Source organism: Talpa occidentalis, unplaced genomic scaffold (assembly GCF_014898055.3).
Source record: "Talpa occidentalis isolate TD23 unplaced genomic scaffold, MPIMG_talOcc4v2.1 talOcc4.8, whole genome shotgun sequence".
Lineage (NCBI taxonomy): Eukaryota > Metazoa > Chordata > Mammalia > Eulipotyphla > Talpidae > Talpa > Talpa occidentalis.
In genome coordinates this window covers 90,712,158-90,736,204 of record NW_023605194.1, presented here as the reverse complement: position 1 = coordinate 90,736,204, position 24,047 = coordinate 90,712,158, and the positions used below count along the sequence as shown (strand labels likewise).

The 24,047-nt window shown below is 45.8% G+C and overlaps 1 protein-coding gene across 3 annotated transcripts in view; it reads left to right on the top strand.

Annotated features, from left to right (window-relative positions):
- Positions 1 to 2,239: 2,239 nt before the first annotated feature.
- The window catches only part of TGFB2 (transforming growth factor beta 2), a 75,254-nt gene continuing 53,446 nt past the window's right edge, over positions 2,240 to 24,047 (top strand). Inside the window, exons 1-2 of one of the 3 annotated variants that reach the window (XM_037497957.2) lie at positions 2,240 to 3,094; positions 17,414 to 17,497. In XM_037497957.2, coding sequence (XP_037353854.1) covers positions 2,749 to 3,094; positions 17,414 to 17,497 — 430 coding nt within the window. In that variant the 5' untranslated portion in view covers positions 2,240 to 2,748. The remainder of the gene's footprint in view (positions 3,095 to 17,413; positions 17,498 to 24,047) is intronic. The other 2 variants (XM_037497955.2, XM_037497956.2) reach the window with 2 other exon arrangements.

Here is a 24,047-nt window from a genome sequence, read left to right as displayed (position 1 = left end):
TCCAAATATACATCACCAGAACCCCTGTTTGCCAGACCTAGGGGCCTGAAGCTGGTGATTTTTAGTACAGAATCGGTGAGAACAGAGGCAAAGCATCCTGACCGAATTTCAGCTCAACCCCTGACTTGGGTCTGAGCAAGACCCATAACCTATTGTCCACTCCTCACTGGCAAATAAGAGTAATTACAGTAATACACGCTTTCTAGGTTGTATATGACCGCGTTACTAACTGGAATATGTGTTAGCTATTGTTACTTGTACTGCTCATACAGCCCTAGGCCCCATGCACATGTACAATGTAAGTTCCAAGTCAGAGAAGGTCCCCAATGACTTTCTGCAATAAAAGGAACATCTGAACTACAGAATAATATAGAGACTTTGAGTTTGGCGGAAAATTCAACAGTTTCCAGTTTCAATCATCTGTGCAGTCGGCAAGTGCACGGAATCATGATGAAATGAAAATGTTGACTTTGAGTAACTAAAGGTAAAAGGGAAAAGTGAATAGTGGCAAGAATTATTCTGTGTTCCTCTAACTTGGACTAGGATGAAATCGAAAATGCCAGGTCAAGTGTGGCACATAACCGGAGCCTCACACTCGCGTCCGGCTCCCTGGATGTGTGCCATGGAAAGAATGAGGTGGTCGCCGGTGTCTGGCACAGGGAAGAAGGTGAAGAGAAAGCCATCAAGAATGGCTCCGGCAGCAGAGAAAGGCTATATCTGTTTATTCACTCAGACGGCAAGACAAGCAAATAGACTTCATTCTCCAGGTGAAAAAGATGGAGCTCTGTGTTCAGCAGGTCCCAGTCAAATGAAGGAGGAGACTAGACCCAAATATGCTGAGATCAGCCTAGGGACAGGGTGTTATTCACATGTTATGGAAACTCAGAAAATGATTCCATGAAAAGGTAGGAGGTGATTCCTAGATTGGAGAGGACTAGGCTTGGTGTTGGCCTGGCCCTAAGTAACTGCAGAGATTGGGGGGGGGGGGGGGGGGAGGGATGGGTGGGGAGAGAGAAGAGGGGGGAGAGAGAAGGGGGGAGAGAGAGAGAGAATGCAGAGCGAGCGAGCGAGCTTCCATCCCAGAACAAGTGATTCGGTTTGGGAAACAGAGTGAGCCACGCTCAGTAGAAACGGGAGGTTTGCTAGCTTGTCCTTCAGCAGACCGGTCCAAAATGACTATATAAAGTAAATACCGTAAATCATTGTTGTCAGGGCGCACACGCCACCTCCTGCCCCCTCCCCCATGCTCCCCCTCCTTTGCGCACCCCCCTCGACCGCTCAGGGCCAGCAAAGGAGGTCTGAGCAAACGAGAGGACTTCTGACTGTAATCCTAGCACGTCACTTTGTTGAAGGCAAACACGTGGTTCAGAGAGAACTTATAAATCTCTCCTCCCAGGAAAGATCGTGATGTTATCTGCTGGCAGCAGAAGGTTCGCTCAGAGGGGAGCTCCGGAAGCTTCCGACGAGAGAGAGAGAGAGAGAGAGAGAGAGAGAGAGAGAGAGAGAGAGAGAGAGAGAGAGAGAGAGAGAGAGAGAGAGAAGCAAGTGAAAGAAGCATGGAGAGGGGATGGAGAACGTAGGATAACGGTCTAGGGAGGCAGTGGGAACCAGCCGCGGAGGGGCTGCCTGCCTGCAGAAAGGCGAGAGAAGGAAGCAGGACTGGGTGCATTTCAGGTTGCCAAGTGCCTACCTACCCGAAGCGAGGAAGTGCAAGTAGGAGAGAAACCAGGAGAGGGTGGGAGCCCAAGGGAACCCCTTCGCCACGCCCTTAGGAATAAAGCCCCCCCAAGTCAGCGGTCCCGGGGGCTGGCAGGGGCGAAAGCCACGGCGGCGGCAGCGGGTCGTCGGTCGCGGGGTTGGCGTTTGGAGCGAGAGGCGCAGGAGGAGGAGGGAGCTGGAGGCTGGACGCACGGGCCAGCGGCGGCGGCAACGTGGAGTAACCCGCCGGGGTGGAGGCCACAGCGCGCAGCTCCCGGAGCCCGATCGTCGCCGCCTCGGCACCTCCGCGGCCCGGCAGGACCCGAGCGCGCCCCGAGCACCCCGCGCCGCGCACCCGCCTCCCCGCGGCGCGCCCGGCTCGCCCCCAGCGCGCGCACACGGACACACACACACTCACACACGCACACACGCGCACACACGTGTGCGCCCCGGCGGTCCCGAGCTGCGGCTGCTCCTGCTCGCGGCGCCGCGGTGGAAGGCCGGGCCGCCCCGCTCCTTCTTTAAATATATAAATTCCCGCCGGGCCAGCCCGGGGGCCCCCTGCAGAGCCCCGGAGCCCCTCCCGCCGCCGCGCCAGCTGCCAGCCCCGGGACCTTGTCCTCTCTTCCCTTTTGGCCGGAGGAGCCGAGTTCAGATCCGCCACTCCGCGTCCGAAACTGACACACTGAACTCCGTTTCCTCCTCTTAAATTCATTTCTGCCTCCGAGACACTCGTCTTGTTTCCCTCCCCCATCTCGGCGCTCCCAGGAAACTTTATCCTGCTCCCCAAAGTTAGGGTTCCCCCGGCCCCTCGTGCATTCCTATTTCCACTTTGGAAACGACTTGCCGCTTCTTTTTAAAGGAATTCCAGCAAGCTCCTTTTTTTTTTTTTTTTCCTCTTGGACTTTGACGCTCGATGGTTTGCAAAAGTTTGGCATTAAAAAAAATATCTACCTGATCTGTACTTTGAGAGTTGTTGGTTTCTTTTTTACCCCCCGACCTTTTTTTTTTTTTTCCACTTAAAAAAAAGTTTTCCACCTTGAAAAAAAAATGCACTACTGTGTGCTGAGCGCTTTTCTGCTCCTGCATCTGGTGACGGTGGCGCTCAGCCTGTCTACCTGCAGCACGCTCGACATGGACCAGTTCATGCGTAAGAGGATCGAGGCCATCCGCGGGCAGATCCTGAGCAAGCTGAAGCTCACCAGCCCCCCAGAAGACTATCCCGAGCCCGAGGAAGTGCCCCCGGAGGTGATTTCCATCTACAACAGCACCCGGGACTTGCTCCAGGAGAAGGCGAGTCGCAGAGCGGCTGCCTGCGAACGCGAGAGGAGCGACGAGGAATACTACGCCAAAGAGGTTTACAAGATAGACATGCCGTCCTTCCTGCCCTCCGAAAGTAAGTGCTGTTTTTTCCCTTCCATTTCGAGGTTCAGCGTTGCTCTCAACCCCCCACCTCCTCCGGGGCTCGCCCTTCTCTCTCCAGGTCTCCGTTCGCTCTCCCCCTGCTGTCCTTCGTCCTACCCGCTCCGTCCCCAGTGTGGGCTTTGGGGACCTTAGGCTCGAAAACGTTGAGCTTAGACTTGATTTTTCTCCCTGTCTCCCTGCCCCCCACGCCTCCGTCCTTTCTCAGGCGTGATTCTGGTCTCCTCTCCCCCGAAAAATCTTCCCTCCGCTACCAGCTAGGAGTCTACTCTCTGTCAACCCTGGGGCGCCCCCGGGGGCAGAGCTGCTCCGGGAAACCTGGGGAGGTGAGCCGTCTCGGCTCCCATTGGCCTGGAGTCTCCCTCGGAATCCGGTGCAAGAAGGGTTAAAAAAAAAGGGGGTTCAAAAGTAGCCTCTCCAGAAGGCGCCCCTTTGCGTGAGGACCTGTGGGTTCCCCCAGCTTTCGCTATTGTCTCTAGCTCCCCTGAAATGTCAGCACCGACAAGACAAAACCCGATTTGGAGACCCTTAGGGAAACCTACCGACAACCCTCAGCTTGGAATCTGTGGCCCTTACATCCCACCCCGGGCCAGAGCTTCCAACCCGGTCCCTCCCTTTTGATTTCACCTGGAGCGGTAGAAGACAGCCTAGTTTCTGACGACTAGAAGGGATTTTACTTCATGCTGTTTTCCAGAATTACTCCAAACCTGCCTGCCTTCTTAAGATCGCCGGTGTAGCAGATCGTTTTTCTTAAGGGTTTAGGGTTTATCTTTCTCCCCCTTGAGCCTGCCGCTGGCTGCCCTTGCAAAGGCTTCCTGCAGTTCCTTGGGCACATTCCTAAATCTCAGAGCCAGCAGAAGACAGTCGATTTTTTTCCTTACAGGCTTTTCTTGAGGGCACTGTCCTCAAAACCAACTGCCATCCAGTAGCAATGGGAATGAAGTGATTTATTCTGCACTTCCTAGGGAGGTAGGGAAGAGGACAGTTAGCTTAGAATTATTTTCACATCTTTAAAAAAAGGGAAAGAAAGAAAAAGAAAGAGGAGGCGTTCAGTGATACCTGACAGGGTTAAATACCAGGAAGAAGAAAAAGAAAAAAAATACCACTTCAACATTTGCGTATTCCAAATCCCAAGTCATAAACTTTTCATTGGTTGCCTATTTCTCTCCTCCCCTTAACATGCCCTATATACTTGCAGGCTCTCTGCACAAAGTCTCTGTGTCTTGCCTAAATAGATAATATGGCCATCTTGGTAATTTTATCCTAGAGGTACTAATTGCAGGGTGGTGCTCTTCTATTTTAATATTTCTTTTTAGTTTGACGCTGGGGAGCTCTGTGACTTGCCATGTCTTGTACTTGATGGACTCAGAATGTCAGCCGCTGGGTCTAACCCAGTCTTTCTGGCCACCTTCCTGGGGCTGCAGCCTCTCCTCTTCTTGTTCCAGAGCAGAGCAGATGCAGGAGATCCTGGCAAGCAGGCTGATTTTATTGTAATTATGGCTCCATCCACAACAGTGGTGATAAATAATGCTCCACCCTGGTTATTCCCCTGGGGAAGGAAAGCTTTTCTACCTGGGGTGGAGCCAAGGAGATATTAGGAAAGAAAGTTCATTGTAATTAGTCCAAAACCAAGGAGACCAAACAGGGAGTTGAATCAGTTGCTTTCTCCAGCATCAGTGTTGCTTGGTATTTGGGGAGAAAGGCAAGTTTGTCTGATGGAATCTGAGCAGCTTATCCCTCCGTGTTTACTGCAAGGCTCTAATGAACTGCTGGCACTTTTTACACCAGGCAGGAGGTCTGAGCTCATCATTAGATAGGTGGAGAGAGCAAGTGACCCAAGGGGGTCAATTCTTTGTTCTTTCAAGCAGACTCCAGTCTGGGGAGCTGACCTGAGCCAGTGCTAGCTGAGGATCTCGACTATCACCAATTTGGGAAAATTCTCAGATTATTAGTAATTCAGAAGGTAGCACTGAACATCAGTGTGTGGATTCCCAACCCTAGCCACCACAAAAGTTAAAAATCTCTGCAAATCCAGTATATAAAAAAGTGGCTGCCACCAGGAAAATATACATTTTTGACGCTTGTGTGCTGTATGGAAATTTAGGAGCAGAAAGTCATATTCATAGAGGCTGATACTACTCTGCAGGGACTGTGGATAATTTTATAGCAAGTAGGTTAACTGATTTCCCAGCACTTTCTGGTTATACTGGAATATAGTGAACAGTAAACCCTTCCAAAAAAAAAAAAAAAAAAAAAGGGAAGAAAAGAAGAAGAAATCACTCTACCATATTTTTAACGAGCAAATTGAAAGCATAACCTTGACTTCTAAATCAGCTTTCCCTTTTTAGAACTTTTCTGCCTAGCTTTTAATTAGGCCCTCACTGGAGTGGCTGTGGGGAGAGTGTGCCTATCATTTCTTACAGTGATTCCGGCGAGGGTCAGAAGCCCCAGAGATGAAGGCCTGGGAAAGATCACTGGTTCATTTTTTACCACCAACTTATTAGTGTTCAGGGAGTGACTTCAGCTCAAATATTACAAGTATGCTCTGATTATACTCAATGAGCTATATATCATTACAGATTGCTGATAGCACTTGGTGGGACATTTTCTACGGTTCAGACGAAGTATTTTTAGCACTGGAGATTGAAAAGTAAAAATATAAGAGATATTGTATATGCCTTCAGGCATATTTTGTCTTAAATATTATCCTTGGCCAAGCATACTATATAAATACAGTAAATATGAATAGAACTGGCCAGATGCCAATCTCCTAGGATGAATTTTAGTCAAGAAGGTATTTATGGGATATAAATAATACTGTGTCAACATTGAAAGAAGGGGCCTGATTAGTTCTGAATTTATTCTTATTGATCTTTTCGCATGCTGTTAGCTTAAGGCTCAAAGTGGAGTTATACTAAGGTTTACCGGATCATTTACCCAGTGGGATTAGTGGACTTCTAGTCCTTCTGACAATCCACTTGAAGTTGAAGGTGCATCTATTCAAATGACACTGCAAAAGGCTTTTAAGAAATTTTGAAAGAGTAACTCCATTACAGAGGATAAGAATGCAGATGGTTGACTATTTAAATCTAGGTATAGAGGGTGGGACAGTCAAAAAGAAAAGAGGAAGGAGGAGAGATGAAAAGTTTTGTTTTCTTTCTTTCCTCACCTTTTTTGGTTTCAAAACAGATAGATTAGGCACACAATGTGGGTCTCACTGTGGCGACTTTGCCCCCACCCTGCCCCCACTCACCCACTGAGAACATTTGGCAATGACCAGAGACATTTTGGTTGTCAGACTTGGACTAGAGGCTAGCTACTGGCATTAAGTGGACAGAGGCCAGGGATATTGACAGCCTGCCTAGAATGCACAGGACAAGTCCCTGTAGCCCCCCCTTAACACACGTGAGTGTGCACACCTCCCCTCCCCCACCAAATTATCTGGCTCTAAATATCAGTAAATCTCCTTTTAAGAAGTCCTGATAACCCTGGTATTTATTTTGGGTTACTGAATGTTGCTAGTAGTATCATTTTAAAAGTAAGAACCTAAAAATAAAATGTTTCTTTGATCAAAAGAACATTACAATGAGAGCAATGAATGGAAAGATAATCACAAAATTAAATAAGTGGGAGTTTGAATTACATCATTTTGGATAGCATACACGCTCTAATTTTGATCATAAAGTGCCTGCATTAAAGACATCAAAATTCCCCATGCATTTAGCCTAAGCAATGGCTGTGCCCCTCTGCATAGGAAGTATAGTCAGTAGCAATGGGATATTAGAAGACAGAGAAAGATGTGAGGAATTATCTTGGATTTCCCTGGCAAGGAAAATAAGCAGTTCATGCTAATGAAGAGTGGAATCTCCAGGCTAGGCAACTGAAGAAAGTAAGTAATCATGTTGGTTTATTCTATCATATTGAATTAGATAAACTGAAATATACAGCCTGAAAAATCACAATGAGGTTTTCATTGCAACTGCTTCACATGAATGTTAAACATTTAATACCAAGTAATCTCCTTCTCTATTTCCCCTGCAATTTTCCACATGAAATTGTGGCATGTAGAATGGATTCGACTGAATATTTTACATGGATGTGGCTTTCTGTACACAGATTGCTGGGTGATTGGCTAATTGCCCAATGAAGGAAAATATTAGCAATTGCTGGAACACAGTAGTAGTTTTGCTTTATGTTCAAGAATTTCATTTTTAAAGAATTTCATTCTTTGTGTGTGTGTATGATAGGGAGCAAGGGAGGGAGAGAGAGAGAGAGAGAGAGAGAGAGAGAGAGAGAGAGAGAGAAAGCCGAACTCCTTGATGTCTACAATGATTGAGTTATTAATACACAACAGACCAAATTCTAATTCCCCCATTTTTATTGCATCATTGCTTGTCCTAATGCTAGTGCCTAATTGTGGTTACTTGTAATTTAGGCCACATTCTCTTTCTGGATTTTCCTCTTTACTTTCTGTTATTTTTCAAAGACTGAGGAAAACCCTCTTAGAAATGCAGGTTTGTAGCTGAAGCAGTTGGTTAGTCTCTGTTCCAAGTGAGGCTAACTTGCCTGAGGCCTCTCCAGAGTAGTGCTCACCCCAGGGAGCTGGGCTGTGGGAAGTTGAAAGGGCAGGTGGGGGTCACTTGACCTCTAAAGGGACAGGAGCCCTCTGTGTCTCCACAGCGACCCCTGGGGTCTACTCAAGGGGTTGCACCTTTGGGACGATGACTTCCCCTGGTTGAAAAGCAGCTGATATTAAGTAACCTGTCGCAACATCTTTTATAAGAAGGCATGAAAGAATGACAGACCCTTTTTTCCTTGAGAAAATTGAGATGTGAGGACAGCGCTAATGACTCAGGGTTCAGCCCACATCCAAAATGGGTTAGGACGGAGGAGGCCACTGACTGCTAGGCCTTTGTCCAGAGATTACAACACACTTCAAGCTGCATTTTTAGAAGATTAGGGAAAATAGAGTTGAGGCGCCTAGCCCTGGGATGCCTGTGCAGGCAGAGCCCCCACCCTGAGTCGGGACTCTGTTCCTACTCCTCCCTGCCTGCCCCCACCCACACTGTAGGTTCAGCTGTAAGGTGAGCCCCAAGCAGAGACAGCATGAGGAGTTCTGAGGATGGCCGTTCTGTATCCTGCCATAGCATTTCTGGGTCTGTAGGGTCCTGGAGAGGAGTTGGATTTGCCAGATGTGCTTGCTCCGCTCAGGACGTCCTTCTGCTGAAGGGTGCATTCCACTTGCAGATTCTGAACTGCTTGATGAAATGTGTCTCTGGCCCAGATAAACAAATGCTTCTATTGTCATTTTGAAACCATATGGTGTGCTTTTGTTTTTTTGACTATCTCTTAAACAAAGATGGCTTTTAACCTAGGAATTCAGTGTTCTCCAGGTATTTTAAATTTAATCACATGCTAGGGATTTCTTGTTGGGGTTGTTTAGACTGAGAAACTGGCCTCTGTCTTTTGTTTAGGAGACATTCGCATAACCACCAGTGGGTTGGGGTTTTGTTCTCCGTCTGGTTTCTCTTCTGACCTCTGAATCCCAGAAGTGGGTGTGGAAACACACTGCAATTTCCTGAAACCACTGCCTTGCTTCCCAGGATAGACTTGGTGGCCTTGACACTGGATAAAGCCCCCTCGACCTCTTTCCCCAATTCTGAATTACCTTCTGTTCTTCACTACGATGGAATATCTACATGGCTAGTGGTTAACTTCTCTTAAACAGGTCTCAGTTTCTCCTCTTGTAAAGATGAGAAAGATCCCTGCTTCCAAGAGTTGTCGGGTTTGGCCTTGACAGGTGTGAAGAAGCACCTAGCTCTATATCAGACACGTGGTAGGTCAACATACACCTAAGATGTATGGGAATCTTAGGTGACATTAAGAAATAATTAAGTGTAAAGGACTACTTATTATATGAAATATTAACAAGAAATATCAAAACATGACTAAAAGGTTTACTCTGGGAACTGGATACCTCGCTACCTTCATCTCAGTTTTTTCTAAGTTCCACCAGTGAATCCATTCTCCTTGTTCACTCAGATTGTTCCTTACATGACCTTTGTCATTTAAGGGGCAGGGGAGAGAGAGGTCAAAGCTGATAATCCAGTATATCTAATACTCTCTACTCCTCATATTAGATGGTATTGAGAATTTGGATTTCTAGGTAAGAGTTTGAATTTCTGAGATAAAATCCAAGACTCTCAGGGTCTGGCCCCTCCTCCTTGCCTGGCCCTCACAAAATCCCTGGGTAAAAACCATATCCAGCCACGTCTGCCTCTTTGTTTGCCACTGGACATTTGTTTTTTGCTGTTTATTCTGCTCAGAGATCCTCCTTTTAACATGTGGTATCCTGCAAGATGTGATCAGATGCCACCTTCCTGATTTTCTTGTCAGCTGGGTTCTCGATTGCCTGCATACTGGCAGTCCTGATGCTCAGCTCTATCTCAGCATCCTCTCTTTTGCAGTTGGGCTTTCTCCTTCACTGCTTTATAAACTTACTCAGAAGAGGAAAAATCTGGGTTCCTGACTTATCTGGGTTCTTCTAGAAACTAGCACTTGGTATTTGCTCAATAGCATTTAATAAACAAATGAGCATTCCCCATTAGAGTGTAAGCACGAATCACCAGAGGGAGGATCCATGGGTCCATAGCATCAGGAAAGGGAGATAAGAAAAGATGAAATTACTCATCTTCTTACCTGGGAAAGGTGCTGCTGAATCATGTCTGTGCTCCAGGCAGCACGTGGCTCATCCTAAGCATTTCTACAGGCCATCATGAAAATGATGGTGATGGTGATGATAAAGCCAACCTCTCCTGTGTGCCAGCTGTAGTTTAACATACTTCATACATATGTGCTCATACAGTCCTAACAAGCAACACAATAGGGTCCATGCTACAGTCTCTCTCATGACGTGTGTAGACACAGGGATAGCTATTTGCATCGGGGATGTGTTATTGAAAGGAAGGCTTTCTCTTGTACCACAGACAGAGGTCTTGATACAAAGACCAGGACGTGGAGCCTGTGACTTTTTTTGTCTCTTGCAAAATGTAGCACATCCACTCAAGAGTGACTGACTCTCCTCTTTACCAGGAATGGTGGGGGCAGGCCTCCAGATTCCTTCCCTCCATAAGGAAATATAACTCTGAAGCCTGGCATCCATTCCTCCGTCTTTCTTCTTGCCACTAACACTTTCAACTTTTATCTCTGCTCTTGATTGATATCAAAATTGTGATGCCTCAAATCTTTTGTCTTGGTCTTAAACCGTAAGCATTTTCCTTGCCGAAACTTCCATCATGGTGGTTGAGGGGTTGCTCTTATCTCTTTTATGGAACCCATTGATTTGGGAAGGCAGCAGGGTAGCATACAATGAACATGGACTTCGGAGTCAGATGGATCTGATAAGTGAAAGAAATCACTAAAAGATGTTTTGTACAAAGGGACTTGTACCAAAGGAATCTCAGAGGTTAGAAGGGAAGAGGTGGCCCCACAGACAAGCATCCTAGTCCAGGCCCATGGTGGCAGGTATTCAAGGCACATGTTTTGCTTAGCCACTTGGCTCTCTCAGGGTAAGTATTAAAGCTGCCTCTTTGACAGTGAGGTTGTTTTCTGTTGAATTCATGTCTTGGCTCCAGCACTATTGGCTTTCTGGTCAGGTAGTAACCCCTTCGTAAACCTGACTATACTTACTTCCCTTGTAAAGATGAGGAAGATAATTCCTGTTCCCTGGGCTTATGTAGGGGTGACTATGACAAATGTAAAGAAAGACCTACTCCAGCTGCTTCTGGTGTTTAGTAGGTCTGTTTGGCCTGGCAGCTAGTGTTCAAGGCATCTCAAACATCAATGACTTTAAGATGCATCGTATTTTATATGCCTGGAAGAGATACTCTGGTTTCTCTTCAGATCGTATAAATCTTTGGCCTTTTATATGCCTGGAAGAAAGAAATTGCATTGTCAATGCATTATAACATACCCTTGCCAAAAAGTGAGAATCTGTATATTAGAAATGATAAAATAGAAACAATATGTAATCAGTGAATTGCATGGTTCATATGCATTCATAGCAACTCATAGAAAATAAAATAGAGGACCTCCATGGTGGCGCAAGTGGTTAAAACGCAACCTATGAAGCTGTTCACAGCCACTGCAGCACGAGTTCGATCCCTGAGCAGGGAGCTACCCACATGGCGCAGCAGACCTCTTCTATCTCGCCTGCTGTGTATTTCGGTCAATCTGCCTGTTCTGTTCCCCGCTCTGTCTCTGGTGAATCCTCTTACCCCCGCATCTCTGGCCTGTACCCCAGTTCTTGTATGCATAAATAAATAAATCTTTAAAAAAAATAAAATTGAGTGGAGGCATGGTTTGCCCACAAAAACTTTTTCTATTTGGTAAATTTTAAGAGCTGCTAACTGGTAACATCCACCTCTAGAACCCAAAGCGGGAGGTCCACATAATAGACTCCTCTGACCTAGGACCTCGTATTGTGGGCTCAGCGCATTCATTTCCAGTTTTGATTTTCTGACATCTCAAGATGTTACTAATTGTTCACATTTTTACCAAAACTCTTTCAAAACATTTTGAGGAAAAAATGCTGAAATTGTTTTACTTGACCTCTCTGACTGTGCACAGGGGTCATGTACAACTTGCCTCTTTATCTCTCTGGGTCACCAAGTCCCAAATCCAACCAAAGACAAAGGATGTGTTTACAAAAGGTGTGAAGAGGGTGCTTCAGTTGACTATGTTTTTGGGCCCACTTCACCCCTCCTCCCTGACCCGTCTTTCATCACCTCCTTGCTGTAGTCTCTGTTGAGAAAGAAGCCAGGACATTTGGGGTCAAGGCTGAGCAAGTCAGGCAGTCATGGGACAAGTGCCAAGGCCTCATGTCACCTCCAGAACCAGATACAGGCCACAGCATTTCTTAGCTGTCAGGGAATTCATTTAAAATAGACTTTAGCACTGAAATGACATTAGGGAGTAGACATTTCAAAGAGTAAGAAGATGGATGGGAGGAAAGGGAGGTGATTGGGAGTCACCGCCCAGGGTTTGGGAGGAAATGACACTTAGGATGTGGTATCAGAGAGTCGTTAAGAGTGCATCTTGGCTTTCTGGGGCTCCTGAGTGAATCCGCTGCCCTGGTAGGAGATATCGCTGCTGTCCAAGAGGAAGTGTGTGCATTCAGCATCTGTTCAATGGAGGGACAGTCTGAAGGTGCTGAGAAAATGATTCTTTCTGAGCCAGGTCCGCCTTCATTTCCCAACTGAGCATTTGGATTGATATGTCAGAGACGTGGGGCTTAGCTGACACTTCAGCGCCACGAACTTGAGGAGTTTAAAGCAACTAGAAAACACTTTCTGAGAGTCCGGCCTTCCCGGCTGTTCACATGTTGGGGACGTGGAGCAGATTTTTCTTGAAGAAGAGACTGTTTCTGAAAAAAAGAATTTACAAGTGGGTATTTGAGAATAAGACTGCTTTGGGGGAGAGAGTTTGGATTTCAGGAAATATTATAGCTTCTCTCCAGTCTCATGGAGGAAAAAGGAAAGTGTGGCCTTCAGCATGGTCTGTCCATTGGCTTGCCTCTCTAACCCACCACACTGACACATTCCATGTGTGTCCTGACAGACTAGTTTACCACTAACCTCTTGTTCATAACACCTGGCTGCTGTCGGAGTCCTTACTTGCTGCTTCATCTTGTGAATGAGAATGCAAAGTTGGGTTTTGAGAAAGACCTGACTGACCGTAAGTCCCCTGGGCCATGTAAATCTATTAAGAAACACCATCAAAAAGAGAATTTTGTGTATATTTTTAAAGGTGTTGTCAAAGCCCTAAAATATTCACTGTGACTAAAACATAAATGGGAATTTTTCTAGGAAGTATAATTTAATTTTTCAGTTTGGGATTCATTTTCATGTTGGTAACTCCAAGCTTCACAGAACAAATCCATCAGAGCTTATTCTGTCTCTACCAGGTACAGCGGTCACTATTTAGCCTTTGCATTTAGAGGTTTTGTTTCGTTGTTCGCATCATTCCCCATCCATTGGCTTAGCCCCATTTTGCTTCAGCTTTGACATCTTACTGACAATAGCACTGAATTTACTTTGACTTGATTTAATGTTAACTTTTGCATTTCTGGGTAAGAAAGTGCTTAAAAAGGTGGGTGGCCTGATTCTACTTTTGACAGACAAAAAGACCACAGGGCCTCCATGGTGGCCTCAGGGTTAAGTCTCAGTGCTACCACTATGAAGGCCCACCTCGATGGCCTGAGTTCAATCCCCACCCAGGGAGCTAACCCACACATGGCCTAGCAGACCTCTCCTGTCTCACATGCTGCTACCCTTAGCAGTGTATTTCAGTAGATCTGCCTGTTCTGTTCCCCACTCTGTCTCTGGTGAATCCTCTCACCCCTGACACCTCTGGCCTACACCCCAGTTCTTCTACACAAAAATAAATGAAATTATAAAAAAAAAAAACCCAAAACACTAAAAAGACCACAGATGGAGGACATTTCTTAGCTGAAGGTGGATATTTGTTAAAGAACTCCCTCTCACCCACCTGAGGTCTGTCAGGAGTTTCTGTGAGGAAATGTTTCCACATCCAAGCTCACACCTTGCCCTTTTGGGCTGCAGAGTTTGGGAATGTGAAACAGAGAAGCACACTTGGAGCTCCTGACTGAAAGGAAGTCACTGGGCAGAACCAAAGCTGAATTATGGCTGCTGCTTCAGGTATGGAGCTATACTTCTCACCTTTAAATATGCCTGTTAAGGCCCCTGTGGGTGTGAATAGCATGGAGTGTCCCCTCAACCTCCTCCAGTGTGAAGCCCTAGGTTGTAAGCTTGTTGACTGAAGTCATCGATCACATCTGTGCTCTAGTCCCGAACAACCTCTTCTGTCCTCTTCCCTGGAATTAGGTGACAGGTGCTTATTTGTCTTGGAGAGAGGTAGATTTCAGAAGAATTCCACTGTCAGAAAATATCACTATCAATAATGAAGCCATGTGGGCAGAACCATACCTGACTTCACTAACTCTTTGGCACCAGTGTGTGGTTTGTAGAAAGGGCAAGCTGACCCTGAGTGTTTATACCTTTGGGATCAGAGTTTGCCCTTCTCGGTAACATCAGCTGGTGATTCTTGGAGGAGAAACTTATTCCAGTTGTGGTGTTGGGAGGAAATGATAGTACCCTCTTATGAAATCATGCAAGGGATGTGTTATATCTTTGTGTGGTGGGGTCGAGGGGATTGACGCCGGGACCAGTTACTTCGACAAAGTTCAGTTTAATCACATTCAGTTCTGCTTAAGATATTACTGTAGCAGGAATATCTTTATCTCTACCTCATAGACACTTTTGTACCGCAAAAACTATTGTTTATACAGAACAAATAACCCTGATGATGGAATCATTTTTTCTTTATCCACATATTTGAGCTGTTTTTAGATCAAATGAGATTTTGTAAAAGGTCTTCCTAACCTGTAAGTCACAAAGATCTTTTCTTGTGGTTCTCAAATTTTGCCCTGCCAAAGATTCATCTGTAATGCTGATGATGTTTGCAAATTCTGAAGCTGTTGTCTCCCATTCCCTACCCCCCAGATTATTATTCAATAGTTTAAGGAGGGGCCCACAAATCTGCCTGTCAACAAGAGGATCAGGTGATTTTGAGGCAGGTAGTTCAAAAATATACTCTGGGATCACTGTGCAGTTTGGGTTTGTTCCTTTATTTATTTATTTTTTTCTGTTTCACTGCAGACAAAAATGACCCCCAATTTTATAGTTGCTTTCATGGTCTTTTTGCTATATTGCTAATTACACATACAGTAGTATAATTTCAGGACTTAAGGGTTCTGTGAGACAGAGGCCCCCTAGCTATAAGTGAGTGTCCCAGTACTTTTAAAATCCTAATTTCTAGAAGACTATTAAGACTAAAAGTAAATTCAGATTTTTCATAGGGTTTCACATTCTGCATAGCATTTCCATAAGGTCTCATTGACCTAAAAAAGTATATCCAGAGTACAATACCTTGAAAACCAGATAGATTGGTGAATATTTTTTTTTTTCCTTTTTTAAAAAACTAAGAATTGCTTCTTTGGTTTAAATAGTGACTATTAGCATCACTTTTATCTCCATCAGATTCACGGTCTAAACTTCTGAGTTGCTTTGTCACCTCCTTTCCTTTGGCCTGGCTAAAGACAAACTAACAAAAAAAAAAGAGAGAGAAGACAGACAAGAAAAGATTTTAATACAGAGGCTTTATAGCAGAGCAAAAGTAAAATGAAAGTGCATTCTTGAAGACTACTGGTGGGAGATTGCAAATGATGATCGTATCCCATCCCTCGGTCAACCTGGGTGGCCAGGGGCACTTTTGGAGGCTCCTGTTCTGGTCATAGAACTGTCCCTCTTCTGTACCACGACAACTACTGGCCTGAAGAAGGTGCTGTTTCCCAGGGAAAGGAGTTAAATCCCCCCAAGAAATGCAGAGGGCCTAGTTTGAAGAAAAAGTATTGCTAACCCAGCATTCACTCTGCGTAGTCTGCCTGCCTCAGGTGATGTCTCTATTTCAGGTAACTTTCAACCTCTCTGGTTAGAGGTCAGCTTCAAAGGAGAACTTTAGTTTGCTAATCTTGTGATTGTTTATACCCTGTGTAGCTTCCTGTCTTTGCCAACTGTTTATTGGAGGGAGTTTTCTCTCTTCAAGACGGCGGAGAAGGCTCTAAAAATAAACAACATCATTGCTTCTTGGTGAAAGCACATGTAAGCAGATGTCGGCGTCATGCCAGCTCATGTGTGTCCCAGAGGCCTGGGCTTTGGGCCTTGGCCTTCCAGGCCACCAGTCCTGCCACTCTCCGAATGTCAGTTAAAGAAGACTCCAGGTGTGATAATCATGTCCCGGGGACCTTGTGAGTGGGCTAAAGGTGGATGTTACACCATCTTACATTATTATGTGTTATTATTTTTTATTGAGGTAGGACTGACATGTCACAATATATAGTTCAGATGCACAACATTAGTGATTTGATCACTGTATACACAGTGATCTGCTTACCCTCCGTCACCAAAATTATCAATTTCTTTTCCAGTGATGAGAACTTTCCCGAGTCCCTGTGCCAGCAGTTTTCACATATGCACTATAGTATTCATGATCCGTTTTAAAATTGCGAGATAAAAGGCACCAACCTGGCAAAAATTGAGGAAGGAGTCCCACCAGGTCTTCATCTTTTGTCAAAGGAAGTTTTCAGTCAGGTGTGAGTAGGAGTAGCATTTGTTCTAGAAGACTTGCCCTGGGTCCCTGGCAGTGTGTGACGATAATCTGTGTGAGTTCCAGGCGCGAATCATATTCAGGCCTGCTGGCCTGCTGTCAAGGATTCACTTATCAGATAATGAGATAGCTACTGTTATTACCCGCCATGATCATCTTCTGCTTGTCAGTCTCTTTTAAATATATCCTCTCATTTCAATCTTCTAAAACACCCTCAGGGGTAGTATTACAAAGTCTGCTTCCTCTCACAGAAGCAGAGCTTGAGTGAATGAAGACCACAGGAAATCGGTGACCTGTAGGATTTCCATCTCCAACTTCTCAGCAAAGATCCCATATGAATTCTCCACTATGCCCCAGAGTTTTTGAACACTCAGCAATATTTTATCTTTGGTTTGAGGTTTGGGGTGATCTATTTTCTCTTGTAAGAATACGATGACAGTAACCTAGACCTCAGTGCTATTACTTGAGAGAAAGCAAAGTTCAAAATTTCTGGCTGTAGTAAAGATCCTTCGTGATACACTGAAACCATCCCAGGTGGTTCTTGCTTTTAAAACTGGAGCTCAGCAGCCCTAAACCAACATGCACTTGCATTTCTGACTGGAGAAGGATTTTCTGTGTGCGGGTAAGAAATGATGACAGCTGGTTTTAAGAAAACCGAAATGTAGGCCAGCCAAATGAAAAACAGAGTTGTATTCTTAAAAGGTAGGCTGCCTTTTGTCAAAGGAGGTCAGGGCCTCTCCGATTCATCTTTAATATAAATCAAGGTATTTATTTTACCATTTCAGTATATAAATTGTACATGGTTATTTTAACACTAGAGTGTGTGAAGGGGGAAGTGGGATTCAGGAGGCTGATTCTTGGTATAAGGGATGTGGAAAGACCTGAGACTCCTGGTACATAAGCCTCTGTCCCTGAGTAGCAGGGACCTTATATTCCTGGGGAATGATAAGAGTATCCATGAATCCTCTTCTACATTGAATCTTGTATAGTTCTGTGCGAGGCCTCTTCTCAGTCAAATAGTAATGACTGTACTTTTTAAAACTCCTAGCTGTCTGCTCAGTTGTTACAACACCCTCTGGCTCAGTGGGCAGCTTGTGCTCCAGACAGTCCCAGGTGCTCTGTGGGTACCTTGGTGAGTACATCCACTGCTTTCTACTTCATTTGACGTAGTGCTAGCAAGTTTGCCTTCGTGTTTGTCTCCTGTGGGGAAATGGTCAGGGGTCAGGGAGAATTCTGACATTGGCTTTGAAGCTGACCAGTCCCAGGGGTGCCCAAGTTTTCTTGTCAGAGTTCACACGAGAAAGACCTCGTGAATGGCTTTGATATAATTTGCTGACTTGCTTAGAGTGTGTAAAGAATGGATGGTGGGTATTGGAGATATGTGTTCTGGGGGCTGCAGAGTCATTTTGAATATTGGTTCCCTGACCAGCCCCCCCAAGGAGGCTGCACTCTGGAGGGTGGACAGTACAGCCAGAAAGTCAAGGGTCCTGTCTTTGTATCTTATTTGTATCAATGTTCTTATTTCTGGTACAGAATAGTTGCTCAATTAATGTTTCTTATTCTGAACTGAAGGGAAAGGCAATTTTCTCTGGGGCTCTGGGCAGAGGCCTGCGGAGAGCGCTCCTGATGCCTTCCTGTTGCTGTGTCTGGGTTGCAAGAGGGAAGAATTGCCATGGGTTGGGCCCTCAGCTAGCTGGACCTGGGCGCTGACCACTTGCTCAAACCACATAGGCCTGCCTCTTAAACTAAGCCCCTCAGAGCCATGTTAGATTGTGGGGTATAAAAGTTAGAGGCCTCAGCCCTTTTATATCTGGAACATTTATCAGTTCAGCCCATTGTTATGGAGTGCTTACTGCATGCTGGACTGTGAGCCTTCAGCAGAGTGAGTGGATGCAGGGGCAGGAGTCCACTCAGCGAAGAGCAGGAGGCAGAGCATCCTGATGCTCAAGAACTCACTGCCCCTCTCCCCCCACCATTGTCCCTATCCTGTGCTCGGGAAGAGAGGAAATGGTCTGCCACCTTGACACTGGTTAAGGCTATGTTGTTGAGGGTTTGCCTGAAGGGTTTGCCCTTGCAATCATATGTCACTTAATGTTGGGAACACATTCTAAGAAATGCATTGTTAGGTGATTTTGCTATTCTGTGAATGTCATAAAGTATAATTACACAGGCCTGGATGGTACAGCCAACTACACACCTAGGCTGCCTATTGGCCAACTACACAGGGCGGCCTATTGGGATGTCCATTGTGTGTGTGGTCTGTCATTGGCCCAACCATCGTCCAGCAATTCATGACTGTATAATTGTGGTTCCAGACAGAGACAAAAGAAATGATTTCATTATGCTTGCAGGGGCCTACACAGTGGGTTATGCTTCTCTGCAATTTACCATGCCTAACCTTGCTTCTTAGGAGTCAGGATAGCTTGTTTACAGTGGTCTAAGCTAAGGTTTCCTCAAAAGAATGGATTCTGTTAAAAACTTAATTTATTTTAGTATAGAGAGACCCAGAGTGGCTGAAGCTGCCACATGAATAAATGAGTGAATCCATGCTTTCTGAGACCGGTTACAATTTGTTTTTAGTCTCTCAAGTAGTATTTGGATTTTACTATCTACACCATAAAGTTGACTGATTTTTCTCCCTGCCCCCGGATAGCTTTTAGAGGGAAAAAAAAGCAAAGGTAATGAGAGATGGAAAAGGTTTTTGGGTCTGTCCCTGTGTCCCTGGGGCTTAGACATCTTATCCCAGTCCTGTACACTGGACAGCTGGGGAGTCAGGCAGGGAGACCCATTCTGTAGGAAGTTGCAGCTCGGAAGGTAAATGCCTGGTCCTTCATCAGGGGACTCACTAGTCGCAGAGCCCAAATTTGAATTCAGGCCTGGCCTCTGCCCTGTGCCACACCAAAGCCCTCAGACACTTCCCCTTTCTGCTACTTCCCTTGGGAATTTTGCCCACACATTTTATAATTTTCTTACCTATGACTTTGGGTTGATTTCCTTTTCGTCTTTTCCTCCCATAGTGAAATAAGTGGTGAGGCCTACCCTGGTTCTTTGTGTGGGTTTATGGGTTTTCTTCTCAGACACTCCCTCTCACTTGGGGTTATTTAATTGCTGCAAGCTTCCCTCTTTCTTTGGTGAAAAAACATTGGAAACCCACCCTGCTCCTGGGTGAGTCTGGAAAACCAGGCGTGTCTCCAAGGGTGTGGGGACGGGGCACCCAGAGATTCAGCTCTACTTCCTCAGCCCACAGACCCCTTTTAGACCTTCCCCGCAAGACTGCTGAGGCTCTGCAACTTTTTTTTTTTTTTTTGTCTCTGTTCTTAGAAATAGTAATTGAGTAAAAATGTAAGTGAGCAGATGCCAGGGGGCAGACGTCCAGGGTCAGGGTGAATTTCTCCATGCTGAGTGTGATTCTGAACACTCGTTAAGTGGAGGCCGCCCGTGCCAAGCGGCTCGAGGGCCATCCCTGTCACCTTGTGTGAACCGCTCTCCATTCCAAGGAGAGGTTGGGAGTGGCTGGAGGGAGCGCGGGCCTGTGGCGCCTCTCGCTTCTCTGCTGCCTCCAACCTGGGTGTAGTTGGTGACTGGTATTCTGACCCCAATAACTGGGACTGGCAGCTCTGATGCTTCATCAGCTCGAAATAAAATCCCCTGGAGGATGAACTAGGAGTCCTTGCTCCTCACTTCCCATTTGGCTACTGAACACATCTTTTTTTCAATTCATTTCCCCCCAAATATTGGTTAAGATGTGGTTAGTTTGCGTCAAGAGTTTGCCAATACGATATAAGAACATGGAAGTAAGCAATAGAGGCATTCTCTCTGCAAACGAATGGATTAAAATTCATGAAGTAAAGCTCAGTTTTGTTTTGTTTTTTCCAAAGTGTTTACTGAGCAAGAGGTTTTAAGAAGCTTGCTTGTGACCCTGGACTTTATCCCAGGGTGACCCCCTTAAGGTGATCTCGGTCATGGGGACAGTTTCCCTGGTCCAAGCACGGACCTGCAGAGTCAGAAAAGCCAGGTGGGTGGGGTGAGGAATTTTCACATTTACGGCCACTGCAGGTGCTTTGAACCTGCTGGGGTTAGCACCAGGCAGTGGATGCCCTGAAGATGCCGGTCTGCTTGTTCAGAGCCCTCCAGTGCAGTGTGACTCAGGCTCAGCAGGGTCTCTGTGTGATCTGCTGGTCCTGCAGCTGTATGACCTGAAACCATAACAAGGTGAAATTTTGCACAGTGCTCTGCACGCAGTTATTGAACCAGACCTATTGTTAAGGGGATCACACAGATCCCCTGCTCACTGTTTACCACAGAGGGGCAATGCAGGCAATGGATGTGGGGAAGTAAATTAATCATGGAGGTGAGGTGGCTGGATGCCTAGCTGGGAAGCTGTGCTGGGCAGTGAACCCCTACACTCAATGCCTTCAATGGGTGAGGAGGAAGCGGGATCTTCCAAACGAATATATAAGTGACATATATAAGATTTAAGCCAGTGTATAACGTGTAATTCTCTGATGTGTTTGGTCAAAGCACTGCCGAACTTTTCATAGCCTGAATCCTGTTCTGAGACATTCCATGGGGTAAGGAGCTAGCCCCGCTGGAATGTAAACTCAACTATCTCAGCCAAACTCAGCTTCGAGGAACTGCAGTGTTCTCTTTCCAAATGGTGTTTTTTTTTTTTTTTTTTTTTAACCAGAGGTATCAGAACAGGTCAAAATCTGACCCAGCAATTTAGAAGTAAAGTTAATAATAAATTACCTGGTCTTTTCTTTGTACAGCCACTTAACTTCCCATTATTCTGGTGTTATTTTTGAACGATCTGGTTTGGCTTCCAACCAGACAGTTACGGACATTCTTTAACTACTGTAGTGTTTTTGATCATCAGGCTATTTTGAACGATATCCAGTTTTCTCCTGTGTAGCTGGTATCTCAAAACAGGCCACGTGGCTATTGAAATAGGGACAGCTGGCCATGTTCATTCTGCTCCCCAACCAACCTCTGATGAAACGATCTTTACATCAACTGCAAATACAGATGTAGTTTTAAGATAGATGTCAAATGCAGAAAGAGATCCTGGGAAGTCAAAGGTAAAAAACAGGACATCCTTATGCTCTCTGACGCCATCCCCCAGTCTGCCATCAAGGTGAGAATCCAGCCTGGAAAGCAGGGATACCCTTGGTGAAAAAGCAGCAACAATTCAGCTCTTGGGGAGCTTCACTTTCTGGAGGAAGAAGATAGACAATTAGTGCCAAGAAGATAGACAATTAATGCCAAGATTAAATAAGAATGTAGCATGTGATAAATATCGGAGAGGAAAAAAGTAGAGCAGGGTTGGGGGCTGGAGTGGTTGGTGCAATTTCCATACTCTGGGGCTGTAGGTTCCCTTCAGATGGTGACAGTTAAATAGAGACTAGGAGGTCAGAAAGTATCTCTGGCCATCTGGGGGAGCAGCTTTGGCAGAGGGACCAGCTGGTGCCATTTCTGACATGTTCAAATTTTATGAAAAGTGGCCATAGGAGAGGTGGTTCAGTGGTGATGGCATAATGCTGGGTATTGGAGAGTTTTTGTGGCTTCTTCTGAAAATGGGGAATAGGGTGGTTCTAGCCAAGGAGCTCCTGTGGCTAAGTTGAGACTGGAGCATGAAGTCAATTTTGAGGGTGGGGCATGTGCAGTGACATGGATTAGCACTCTGCAGCTGCATTTCTAGGTGAAACCATGCGAGAATTTTACACAGACCTTGCAGGTGTGGAGTTCTTTCTTTAGTAAATATCTGATAAGCAGAAGACAGTGAGTTTTATATGTAGAATTTTTTTTATCTTTTTAAATTAATACCCCGAGTTACTGGCAGCTCACCCCCTGATTTTCTGAAAGGTTCTCCCACCTCTTGTTGACAAATGTGGAATAGCAGCTGTCAGAGTATCCTGGCTGTCATGTCCAGAAACAGTCATCTTCTACTCAGTGGCCAGAAACATGTGAAATGAGGGGACCAAGCCTTAGCCCAGGAGAATGAATACCTTCCCCTGTGTAAGGTTGAAAGTCTGCCTTCAAAGGGTCTTCTGATCAGCCTATTGAGGCCTACTGCCTTGGCTGAGACTTTCAAGAGAGGATACACACAAAATTGTGGCTCTTATCAGTCCAAAATCATTTCTGTTGGATCAGAGTTTGCTTTCTAACTTTTAAGTTTGAAACAGCAAGACTTTGCTTTGGGATGTTGTTTGTATCCCTCCATCCCTTGTACAGGAAACCCCAATGAGTCCACTGCGTGCCAGGCACACTGAGCCTGGAGGATGCTGCTTGTGCCCTGTGTTCAGGGAGCCTCCAATTTAGTGAGGAAGTCAGGCAGCAAACGAGGACAGAGTGTGAACACCCTGAGGTTGCCGATAAGTAAGGGTCTGGAGGCTGGGAGAGCTGCTGCACTTACTGTGCATCTCTCCAGGGGAAGATGGTCCTCTTTGTGGCAGTGTGAAGGTGACCGTGGAAGTTACAGCAGATAGGCTGTCTTCAAGTAGCAACAGGAAGCAGTGCATGTTTCCTGGAAGAAGATTTGCCCCTTTGTGTCACTTTCTTCCTCTGTGAGCTTGATGATGCACATCTTGAATCATGAAATAGCGGAGGTGCAGAGGGTGACTTTTGAAAAAGTGAATGTGGACCTACTGGAGGCCCACTGAGAAATATGGGGCTGCAGGCTGGGGAGCGGGGCATGGTCAACACAGCAAGCATGTGTCAGTCCATGTTGATAAATTCGGGAAGCACCATCACCATCACCCCCTCGCATATGAAATCCATGCGACTATGGACTGTGTTCGAATGGGTCTCTGGAACGAGGCACTATCTACAGCTTTCTTCTTCATCTCAGGGGCACACCACTAAGATTTATCTCCCACTCATATTATATAAACTTCTAGGCTGATTGTGGTTCTGCCATCCTTATTCTGGGATCAGGGCTGAGGGCACAACCTATAACCCTGGGCATGCCAACCTTTAGGTGGACTGTGAGACTTGGTGATTACCCACACCTATGGTCCACTGGCCAACCTGAGGGCAGTAGGGCAGCAATGGGGTGCAAGGGAGTGACCATGTGGGATGGGGCAGGGCCTAGCTTTTTCAACAAGTGATCCAGTCTACCGCGATGTGCGGAGTGGAGTTGAGAAGAGAAGATGACTTTCGCCATGTTGAAAACTTTCCATATTGTGGGTATGACATGATTGGATCCACCCTGTTGCTCTACTTGTAAAATTATGAGTTACTTTACAATGGATGTTTTCTGAGTAATCAGTAGGTTGACTTTACAAGACAGACAGGACTGTGCTATTCCCCTCCACTTGCATGTGTGACTTGTTCCTCCACCTGAGACAAGTCCACCTAGTGTAAAAGGCAGGGCCGGGAGCATGAGCTTTCTGAAACAAGACTTGATGTGTTCTGTGAAGTTTATGTACCTGGGAAACTCTCCAAGGCAGCTTACCTTCAACACATGTAGGGACATCCCTCGGCTCTTCCATCCCAGGTTGCCACCGAGGTCCTGACCCACCCAGCAGTATGTGTAGCTTGTCCCTGGGAAGGGTCCAGGCTAAGTTTCCTGGAGTGTGTAAGTCTATCGACGTGGAACTGTTTGCCAGATAAGCTTGGTGTCCTGTTCCTCCTCTCTGTGTGTGAGTCCCGTGCCAATGCAATGATTCAAACGTCACGGACTG